At 42.8% G+C, this 12,035-nt stretch overlaps 1 protein-coding gene across 1 annotated transcript in view; it reads right to left on the bottom strand.

Annotated features, from left to right (window-relative positions):
* Positions 1–12,035, bottom strand: part of RNFT2 (ring finger protein, transmembrane 2) — a 36,860-nt gene that overhangs the window by 12,006 nt on the left and 12,819 nt on the right. The window contains exon 7 of the mRNA XM_019470689.1: positions 1,848–1,997. Within this exon, the coding sequence (XP_019326234.1) occupies positions 1,848–1,997 (150 nt within the window). The remainder of the gene's footprint in view (positions 1–1,847; positions 1,998–12,035) is intronic.

The following is a 12,035-nucleotide window of genomic DNA, read 5'->3' as shown; positions in this document are numbered from 1 at the left end:
GCAAATGCTAGTTTCTAGCTCAGCTGTAGCCATGCCTGTGCTTAGCTATAGATCCTGCTGATCTGGGCACCCCAGCACGTGGAGTGACTTCCCACCCTGACCTTGAGCCTGTCTCATCACTATGACTATGCCCTGCAATTGTTGGACTGTGTCTGACCCTGGCTGCCTTCACCAGACCTGATCCTGACCTGTGGATTTATACTCTGGCTTTATCTTGGACCTGCCTCACCACCTGAAGATCTTGACTCTTTGAACCTGGCTGGGTTCAGGCCTGCCCTGCCCTGCTTGTCTTGTTTGGGTGCCGTGGGGCTGGGCCCTGGCTGGTGAGGCCCTTGCCCTGCCAGCTGTGTTTTTATGCTTGGCTCCCCTTTCTCCAAGGAGTAGGTGGCTCCCACTGCTTCTTCACACTATAATGACTTCTCCAGATGTAAGAAATGGCATGTAGAACTGCAGGTAAGCATCCCTTCTCCAGGTGTTGAGTAACTTTTGCAAGAAGGGACACCACAAAGGTCATGTGAAATCTGTCCTTGTAATTGTGATCTGACCTCACAAGCCAGAAGGGCATGGAAGGGTTGGATACTGTTGTCTAGAGTGGATCCAGACAATGATATCTTTGAAAGGGACAACAATCCTTTCCCACAGCACAGAGTCAAGAGCAGGAAACATAGAGCTGGGAAAATGGATGGGTGTGCCGGGAACTACACTAGTCTCATGTGTCTTCTATTCTGGCACTGTTTGTTCTGTTTCTGGCTTGATCACAGACCTGCTGTGACCAAGTTACTTCACTTCCTGTGACTTCCTCTGCCTATCTTGCCTACAAAAACTGTAAATCCCTTGACAGCAGGGGTTGAATTGCCCCATTCCTATACAACATATAGCTGCAACTGCAGCCACATCTCACGTAAGAGCTATAGTATGATTTCACATTGCTCAGCAATCCATTAGCCCCTTTGAGCTGTGTTCAGCTCAGATATATTCTGTCTTCTCTATTCTTCAGCCTGCTTCTGCAAAGCTGTAGCCCCTTTCTCCTAGGCAGAGACAAGCATCAGGGCTGCAGCAAGCTTGACTCACTTGACCTTTCTCAGAGGGATGGATAACAGGGGTGTATCATTGTTTGCTTCAGCTACTGCTCTGTCCCTAGGCAGGGTTCAATACAAACAATTAGAAATACAGCTATTTCTAGACCTCAGACTTGGGACTCTTCTAAATAAGTTGCACCTATTCATTTACAATTGTACAGGCAGACTTTGTGCTCTTAACATTCTTATTCTTGAGGAAGCATTAATTACTCTTGTCTATCACTGAGATCCTGGACTTGTATCAGCCAGACCAGGACCTAGAATGGGGCCAGAACTACCTGTTTTATCTAGGCAGGACTTGGGTGACCCTCCTTCTCCCTGCTGCATTCAGTACTATGAGTGACAGAGTACCTGCCCTGAAAGACAGAGGAAGGCTTAGAGAGAAACCTTTAACTGTAACCTTCCTTTCAATGTTGCATTTAGAAGCCTGGAGACAGCTAACTTCTCTTCCAGTACTAGTTCCCCAAGATTCCCCTCCCATTCTCCTCTAGCCTTTATAGAAAGGTATTAGAAAGCAGCAATGACTTCATCAGCCTGATGCAACACTACACAAGCAGTCACAGATCTTCCTCGAGCTCACCAATGCCCACATACTGGTGAAGCAAAATGCTTTTGGCAACTAAAGCACATGGTGTCCCCAGCTGCTGCAGCTTCCCTTCCTGGGTAGTGATAGCAACAATCAAAAGGTGTATTTGTTCCCCTCAGCTGTGCTTCTTTCTCTGCTCTTGTTACAGCTCCCAGAGTGGTTATTAATGTGGTGGTACTTGCCTTGCAGAGGCTATACAGGATGATCAGGATCCCACCTAGGAAGTAGCTGCTGGATGGATCATCTCCCATGATGTATTTATACCATAGCTGGATGGGGACAAGGGAGCGGAAGAGCTGGCTCAGCTCCTCAATAACCAGATAAAACTTTCCCTGTAAAAACAAACAAGTGATACATGATTACTATCAGGAAGTCAAAAGAAGAGCACTTAACAGGTGCAGGGCTTGAAGCTTATAGGACTTGTGTTTGCCTTCCACCTAGGCACTCTGTTAAAAGGTACAAAGACCAGTACTCATGAGATGCAGCTTTCTTTGCAGCCATTTAACTCGGTGCCTAGAAAGGATAACTATCACTTCATTGTTTCTTAGTGTTCCTCTTGCTCTGTCATTTATCTAGCTATTCTACACTTTTGAATCTTAAACTTTTAGGGCAGGTTATGGATATACACCTTGTTGCATATCTGTGCAATGCTACAGAACGCTAGCAGCAGAGGTTAAGACTTACAGGGATGAATATGATGTAAATTGTAGATACTATTAATAATGAGAAAAGGAATGCAAGGTAAGTCTCTTTGATCCTATACTCCCTTCTGAAGGTACAGAGATTTAAATGTAAGGTGACATTGGTCTTCCTGACAACTTTCTAGATCACCCCGAAGAATCAAATTAATTACTTATTTGCTAGCATCCTTCCCCTTCCACCCAGGTGTGTGTTGGATCTTGTACAGTACACAGATAAAAAGACTGGCTCTGAAAAAAAATCTGAAGGCATTTTAAACTCAGATACCAAATCTTCCTGAGACCCTTAAGGAAGAAAAGGAGGGGAGGGCGGAAGCATGCTGGTTGAAACACTTCTCTCTCAAAAGAGGTTTAAAGAATGGGCAACATCCTTTGTAAACCTTCACCAAAGCTGTCCTTGCCATTCTGTTGTATAGTCCAATTAGAAAGCTTTCCTTCCTTGAAGGACACCTGCAAGGTAACATAAACTCCCTCCTGGCTTACTACAACCATGAGGTGCAACAACTGAAATGGATTTTTCTTACCACATAATTTCTATTTTAAAGCACCTAAGACTAGGGCTAAGAAGCTGGCTAAATAAGGCTATCTAATTTAAGGCCCCCCAGTCTTAATGAGGACCTGTTTATGTTCTGCCCCATGCTGTTTAAAAGGGAGAACTGGTGACAGGGCAGTAGGTCAGGGCAAGCTGTGAGCCCAGAACTATGCTTAATCTGCAATGACATTATCTGGACTGAAAGATTTGTTTTTGACATGTCAAAATTCTTTTATTCGATAAGATCATGGAGAAGGGGAAATTCCCCTGGAGTTTTGCTGTGTTGTCCCAGTTAGCTTTGTCATCAGTGATGTCATCACAGGTCAATCATTAATTGGTGAGATTTGGAGTGGGGATTAAGTTCTCCGCAGTCCACGAGGCTAGCAGCAGCTAGCGCCCTTCCCTAGGGTCTCGGAGATGAGATCACTCAGCAGGCCATCCTGCTGTACCGAACAAATCGAATCCTTCAGAGAGCTCTGGCATTCTCATGATCTCATATCCCCCCTGGGACAAGGAGTGAGGTCACACCAGCGGTTGCTAACGGACCTGGGCTGCTTTCTTCCTCTCCCCCCATCCCCTCCTCCTTGTTAATCCCAGGTGGCATCACATAGCAAAAATGTAACAGCAACAATCTGGGGTCCTAAATGCAAGCAATTTATTAAATTAGCACAGAGGTCTCTATCCAGCCTCATGCTTCAATACAATCATCGTTTATTTCAGGAGCCCCTGTGACAGAGGGTCGCAGTCTGCTAATGACTACGCTGTCACTTCCTTCTCTTCACAGAGGCAGTTCTCCACCTCCCCCTCCTCAGCCAGCTCTGATGAAAGCTACCAGCAAGCTAAAGGCAGCAAACTGTTTGCTTTCTCTGACTTGTCCCTCCCACCAGGCTCTCACCCATCATTTTTTATTTAGCCTTGCTTCCCTAGCAGGCTGGGCTGGGACAGGTCACTGCTTACTTTCTCATTGCATCAGATGGAACTTCTGGATTCAGCATTTGGGGCATCAAAGCTGAAGTTCTTCTACAACAGAAGTTTTTGAGGCACTAAACACTAGAGCCCACAGCAAGACGTAAGGAAAGATGGGTCACAGGCAGCCCTAGAGGTCCAGACAAGCTGCAGAATTGGAAGTGGCAGAGCGTGCTCTAAAGCGAACATGCAGCAAGCAACAAATTTCAATTTTCTAACCACAAAACCTCCACCCTTTACAAAGCTTTCATAATGCCTTTATCTAATGCAGATCTTCAGTTTTAACGGTAACTGCAGGGTATTAGGGTTTCTTAACTGCACTCTTGTGAGGGTGTTAACAAGTATCTAGCTGCTAAGTTTTAAATGGATGCATCTCTCCATTCAGCCTATGAACACCACCCATTTGACCATTTGAGAGGCCTGTTGATAAGCTTAGAGTGATTACAGCTAGGAGGAGAGAAGCAATACAAGGACAGTTGAGCATCATTTAGAAGAGAACTAGTGCTACAGTAAATGCTTACAGAAATGTAAGTCTTGTCAGGCATCTCAGTCCAACACACGAGCCCTTTTTTAAACTAGGAAAAGTGCCTAGAAAATCAGAATTAATTCTACAAAGGGCTGCAGCAGAAGTGGAGTCTTCCTTCTGAGCCAGAAGCTTAGAAAACAAGGGTTGTTCCCTATAATTTCAGCAGCAAAATTCTGATAGCAGTAACTCATTGCAGGTGGCACCCATCACTTGTAAGCACACTCAGTATACCTTTCTGTCTCCTGCTTTTCAGTTTTGTTATATCTTGGCTATCTAGGTTGAAGTTTTCAAGGCCAAATCTTTGTCTCCAGCTGGATTTTTGTCTGAAAACTTCAGCTAAAGTATTTCAGCTACTTCTCATCAAGATTAGGAAGAACTGTTATGTTAAGCACAAATACAATTATTTCTCCTGTGCATCTGACTTGGCACAACAGCTTGAAATAAGGCAAGGCCTGCCTGTGTTAGGTGACTTTTCCTATTTCATAAAAATCTTTGTAAGTCTGGGAATCTTCTCTTGAACACACTCTATAGAGATTGAACAGTTCTCTGACATCAGCAAAAGCTATTTTTGGTGAGGCTGTGGGCCAGCCCCAATGCATGACTGGACTGTGCAGGAGCCAGCCCTCCAGAGCAAGCATATCACCTTGCTGGGCTGCGAGATTAAATAAGATACTACCTGAAATTACAGCTCCTGGTTAGGGTAGAGTCAGATACCAGAAAAGAGTCTCTGCTCTGCTCTCATCAAGCCCTCGCAACAGTTGGAGTTAAGCCTGACTAAAACGTAAGTAGTACAGTGCTTACCCTGCTTCCTCCGTAGGGTCAGTTACTGTAAAAGCTGACTGTGTACTACTACTGTTACCAAACACTTCATTAGCACAAGTGGCAGAGGACTGTGCTGTGGATCTAATTATAGCAACTCTGCTGATGAGCCTTGTGATACCACATGGTGAAATTTGGATTCCTTTTTTTTTTCCAGAATGCTTTGTTAAAAACTAAGTCAATGACTCAAGTATAACCCTCTGTTTTCCTCTACCTCCTTCATCACATAAAGACCATTTTTATACTTTAAATCAAGCACTTATTTTGGAAGAACAGATTTCAGGATTTTCATACAATTGCAGTTTTCTTTCTGTACATGCAGTATTATACAGTCTGTAACAATGTGAACACATACTATTTTTTCACAGAGGGTTAGCGGTACTCATTAAGCATGTGACTTTAGTATTTTGTTATACCCTCATTACTCGATGGCAGATCTGCATCCTATCACTTCATGCTATTTGAGCTTTGCTCAGAGGAGAAAATTACTAAAATTTATTCAGTTGTTTTATGACATCACCACTACAGTAAAAGACTTAAAAAAACCCAAAAAAACAAACCAACCAACAAACCAAACAAAAAAAAAACCCCAACCAAAACAAAACCCAAAAACCCCAAAAACCAAACTCAACTTACTTTCACATTGCTGGCTGACGTAAGGGACAGCTATTCTCTGCATTTTCTAAATGAAAACTTGAGACACAAAGACTAAGGTTAAGGTAAGGTTGTTTTGGTGTCCAAGCTGAGATGTCTGGGATTAGACTTTTTATAAAGCACTTAATTTTATAGATCACATTACCATTAAAAGCTAAACCACTGACTTCAGTTTGCAGCTGTACATGGCTTTTCTAGAATCACATAGGAATTATTTGGCAAAGAAAAGGATGGAATTTAATTCTCCAGTGTAGCATTCAACTTTAGCTTGTAGAACATTCTTCTTCCAATGGTGTCTTTGTTCTCTATGCACCTTCCAGTTTCTACAACAGCTTCTTTCAATACCTCACCTTGCTTCATCCGTGGGGCACAGTATACACTGGTGATGGATGGAAGAAGTCTTACAGAAAAATAACATGGAATCACATAATTAAAAATTGAACCACAATGTAGACACACCAAAGGGGGCAAATTACAGCTGCAGAAGCAATGCTAATTCCCACATAGCCTAACTGAGCATTAACTTTGTAGTCTCTTTTGACATAAGGCTTTGCATAAGTGTGCATGTGTGCCTCCACAGAAGGAAACAGAAAGGCATGCTAAGGTTTTACACAGCGGAATTAAAATGGGATGTCAGAGAAGTGAGAGAAGTTGCAATGAGGCAACTGTAAGTTGTGATTAGCACTCAAGGGAAGTTCCAAGTCTCACTTGTTCTGTTGCCAGCAGCATTAGGACATATTCTGAAACAGGAAGATGCTAGAAAAAACTTTTGAGACCTGCTGGCAATTTGGATCAGGGGAGAGCAGGCTCTGCTGAGATTTCAGGTTGTATTGCCAATATAAGAAAGTGTTGGGTGGGAGCAGTAAACAGGATTGTGGCACAGAAGATGCTGGTGAAAATCCATGCAAGACTAATGAGGAGTAATTCCAAGGTGGGACTAGAGGGGAAAATGAGATTTTTTAGTTAGTGCACAGCACTTCTGAAAGTCACATCTTGGATATCTTAAGCTGGAAAGTTAAACTTGGAAGGCACCTAAGAGCCATGATTCCTTTAAAAAATTTAGTAGCAGTGACTTTCAAAGTGTGTTAAGGAGAGGGACAGAAAAGAGTCCCAGTTCCTCAGTACCTAGTCTTACGCTTTAGCGAGTCTTTTTCTTTCATAAGTAATAAATCCCACACTTCTGGCTCTGGGACACCACATCTGTCCCAGGCTGCAATAGCAGCAAAAACCTTTGCAGAACCATCACGTAGTTCCTGTGGCTCCAGAGGATCAAAGCTCAGACTGTTGTCCAGGAAGAGTGAATCTATTTCTGAGTGAGTTCCCCAAATAGCATCCAAGATCATCAAGGAGAGGGTAATGAGGGGATAGGCTGTCACCTATCTGGAAACACCACTTTAGCCACGCTATTAGAGGAGACTAGGATTAACTTGCATATTGCACAATACAAGAGAGCACAGACAAGGAACAGGAAGATCTTTACCCAGATATTTTTTTGTAATACATCATCTGTGTGCCCGCTCCCAGTGCTTGTTTTAATGCTTCCATATTTTTTTGATCAGCATCTAGGAGACTCAAATGCTCCAAGAGACCCTGTTTTTCTCAGGACGAAAAAAAATGTACACAAACTTCATGTTAAATGATTGATAAATATCTGGTCCCATGATGAAAGAGAGGCTGCAGGGACATTAGAAGGCCTGCTGCCATCACAATTAATACAAGTTCCCTCTGGCACCTTCTCTCCTAGTGTGAGCCTTCTGGAAGAGGCTGTGGCCTAGAGAAAGTGCTTTGGCAGCAGCAAACTGCTCCAGCTTGCCTTCTTTCCCTGATGCAGAAGGATGGACTTCGTTCTATGTCATGGGTTGTTCTACATGAATGCCTCGTGCAAGAAGAGCTTGCTGCTCAAGGAGCATAAAACTTCTGCACGTGCAAGTAATTTGTGCAACTAGTCATGTGATGGAGGAAGGGTCAGTCTGCCCAGTGAGAAAGGCTGGGCACCGGGATTTTGGACCATGGCATCCCATGGAGCTGAGCTCTGACACAGGAGGGAGGCAGGTTGCAGAACAATTCTAATCATTATAAGGTAAGTGCTCATTTTCCTTACAATAAGTGTTTAATTATACATGGCTGTGCACAGAGACACAAACAGGTGGTGAGGTGATAACCAAAGCAACTGTGGACATGCTTGTGCTCCATTAGAACACAGAAGAGCACTGGGGCTACTCAAAATCAAGTCTTCCTAGCTTCAGACTCACAGAATACACAGTTATCACAGATCAGCTGACACTGTAATACATTGCCTTAAGATAGTTTGCTTCAGCTGAATGATCCAAATCATACTCCTTCATGCAAAAGACATTCTGATATTTCTTTCGTGTCCAAGGGGCAGCTTCAGAGGGAATATGGAAAGCTTCATGTGCCAGTTTACATGGCAGAGCTGTAACCAACTATGCTAGGAAACACGGTATGCACCTGAAAAAGTTATCTGGTCCAAAGTCCAAGTGCAAAACTGTGTAAAGAACGGCGGCCACATACAGGCCAAGTTTTCTCCAACCAGATTTGATGAGATGGTGCTTTAAAAAGAAAAAAAAAAAGGGGGCACTAAAAAAACAACCAACCAAAAAACCCGACATGCAAATATTTTCAGATACAGTGAGGAGTCCACAGTGCTAGTGTGGACTAGTATTTGTACACTTGCCCCTGACACTGTTTGAACAGCATAAAGAAAAACTTCACATGAGTAATGCCAGTCTTGCCACAAAAAACTAATTTGCAATGTCTAGATCCAGCTTTCAAACAAAACTGACAAGTATTTATTCAACAGTAATTTCATACTATGTTTTCAACAAACAAATGTTAGTGTTTTCCTTTTGAATTTTCAGTCTTCTGGAAATGCAGCCCCTTGTAACTTGGCTGCACATCTGTACTGAGCATGAAAAGAAAATTCTTACTTAGGGCCTTTCTTATATACCAGCCATTAAGACCATTGGAAAAAACTGTGTCCTTGGTATCTTTCTCCCCTACAGAGATGGGGGATATATATAAAAAAGAACCTGGGATACCAGTTTCTTACAGTTCTTTTGGTTTGGTTTTCTTTCTCCCCCCTCCCCCCCAAGCTTCACTCCATTCTCCAGGATATCAGCTTAGATTGCTGACAACAGCATGAGGAGGGGATGGAAGACTTGCAGGCACCTGGGATTTCCTAAACGAAATCTTTGGCAACTGTGTCTTTTTATTATTTATTTCCTTATTTTTAATTCCACCCCCCTCAAGCTGTCATTCCTTAGCAGTGAAAATGAAAAGCTGCCATTTATGTGTGTACAACAATGGAGGCCTCTGCAGGCCACATGGCTCCTGCGGTTTAATTTACTTTAATTCATTTTACATTGAACCAAATGATCTTATTTGCCTTTTTTAATGGAGAGCCTTCAGCATGCAGGGTGGGAGCCAAGCCCCCCTTCCAAAGAAATTATGAGCCCAGCTGCTATTAAAACTTGTACTCAGCTTGATGTGCCCATCACAGCTCATAGGGGAGGAAGGGACATCTTTAGCCACAGGTATGCTCCTTCTCCCACAAACTCCCGCTGATTGCAGAGGTGTAAGATTGGAGTCTGATTTTGGGGTTACCTTCCATTTTCTGCTTTTCTCCCCTATTCGCAAGCTCTTCATTCCCTGCCTTCCAGCCTGATTGTAGTCTCACAGCCTCTCTTGGCACCTCTGTTTTGCAGGCTGGTTTGGAACCTGCGAAAGTCTGGGATTATTTTGTCAAATTTTCAATCTTCCCTCATTCTTTGGAGGGGTTGTTTGCAGAGATAGTCAATTTCTGAGGTATTCAAGCTTGGAGAACTCTTGCTAGTTGTATCTCCATAATATAGCAGTCCTCATGCTTCACACTTCAAGCACTCATCATGTTTACTGTTCTCTGTATTCAGATTGCAAAGACAAACCTCTTTTTCTGCCTTTCAATTTTAGTTTGGCTTTTCTCAGTTGTTAAAGCATGAACTGATACTATAAATCCAAGATGGTTCTTGATGTCATCTTAAACCAAATGCTGCCCTTCCTGTGATGGGGCCATACTAGGAATATATGACCCAGGTACCTTAGACTGGGAGAACTGAGTGCTCTAGCCCAAATTTTTCATGTGTTCACTGTCAAAATGAAAAGATGCATCTGAGGTAAGCAGAGTTTAGTACTAGTCACTATTTTCATTAGTGATCTTGATGGAACAAAGTAGGCTTATCAAATGTGCCGTTGACACTAAACTGGGAAAGGCTGTAAACACACTGGAAAGAAGGATTATAATTCAAACTCATCTTGACAGACTGGAGAAATGGTCTGGAAAACAGGGGGGACTGAAGACAGTCCAGAAGAGAATAATAAGAGCTGGAATGAATGACCTCTGAGAAAAGACTCAAAAAATTGGTGGTGTTCAGTCTACAGAGAAGACTGAGGGGAGATATAAAGAATTTGATGTGTAAAAGAAAAAGAAAAGAATCTGATCTTGCTCCAATCACAATGGATATGGAGAGGTAAGTGACTTAAGAGAAGGACGTTCAGAAGAGATGCCTCATACTAGAAAGGCTATGCAAGCATCAGTGAAAACCACATAGTACTCAGAGAAGACTAGAATCTCAAGGAACAGCATGAAAAGCCAGACTAGCTTTGCAAGTGCCTTTGAACTTCCAAAATGAGGAAAATCTGAAGGGCCTGCTCAGAGGTTGAGCACAGAATGATCAAAGTCCCTAATATGCCATCCATGGGCAAGTTTTATCATCTACTACTGACCGCCAGCAAGAAGGTACTGCAAGGAAGCTCAAGATTATATACCTCTGTCCCATTCACAGCTGTGCTGAACTCTATCCCTGGCAGTGCAGCAATCTCCACTTCAGGCCCTGTATTATGGGGAGCTAGAGGCTGCTGTTCTGCCTAGTTTTATTGGCAGAAGAATTCTCAGTATACATATATATCTTGAAAAAATGTTCTAGCTCTACTCTGTGAATTTAATTTATATTTCTCCAGCAGCTTGCTACCTGCTACCATTACGTGACAGCCATCCAGAAGTTCATAAACTACAAGCTAGGCTTCAAGCAGAAACACTACTACAAGCATATGGGGAGGAAGAGAATAACTTTATTTCTGGCAAGTATTAAGATAGCAAATAACCTGATAAGAATTTGGTCAAAGTTCATGTGCCTAAAGTGCAATAGAACCGTTCTAACTCAGAAAAAGCTTACATTTAAAAAAACTCATCTGAAAAATAAGATGTGTAGCATTGAGCTGGCCTGTAGAAGAAAGCTGGGTCATCAGGCTCAGGGAAAGAGCTCAGCTATGTGGTTACCAATTACAATTTCTATGGCATCCTGGGGTTCTCTTGGAGCTCTCCCATCCCAGTTTGATCTTGCTTAATTTGTTACACCAGATCTCATCCCTGGTTGGCTTAATGGATGCAGTGTAGAGAGGGGGATAAAAATACATCCAGATCCATAGTGGTAGGTAACAGCAGTCTCAGATGTCAAGGGACAGTGAGACCATCAACAACATCCTAAGACAAAAAGGGACTTAAAAAAAGTGAGAAATATTGCTATCCAGAAAAAGGTATTAAAAATGAAGCATCTGTGCTCTGAGTCATTATAGGCCCTTGACAGATGTGATCTTACCAGCCTCCCACTGTAGCTGCAAATAAAGACCCCTTCTCTTTCTTCTCTCCCGACAAGGATTAATGAGTACTTGGGATAGCTCTCAGACAAGCAAGCAAAGGCTGTGAACCTTTTCCAACACTGCAATTTATCTTGGGAAGACTATTCACATCACTTTTCCCTCCCTCCCCAGGCTGGATTATGCTCTGACCTAACACATTAATCTCCCAAAATAAAATAATAATAATAGAAGAAGGAAAAAAAGAGCTGGACAATTGCCAGAAATAAATTAATAACCATCTCGAATAGCCCTGCTGTGCAGGAACAAACTGCTCAACTCCCCTGCCACCCATGCCATTTGTAAGCAAAACTATTCCCAGTTTAGATATCCTCTTAAGTGCCCTGCCTGAGACTTTCAGCGATTAATGATAATATCGTACATCTATATAGTGCCTTTCACCCCAACAGCTGCCGGAAAGTTTCTTTACCAAATGCAAATTCTCGAATAGCCCTGCTGTGCAGGAACAAACTGCTCAACTCCC

This window comes from Aptenodytes forsteri, unplaced genomic scaffold (genome assembly GCF_000699145.1).
Source record: "Aptenodytes forsteri isolate BGI_AS27 unplaced genomic scaffold, ASM69914v1 Scaffold415, whole genome shotgun sequence".
Lineage (NCBI taxonomy): Eukaryota > Metazoa > Chordata > Aves > Sphenisciformes > Spheniscidae > Aptenodytes > Aptenodytes forsteri.
Note: the sequence above shows the minus strand (reverse complement) of the source record. Positions and strands in the feature narration are given on the sequence as shown.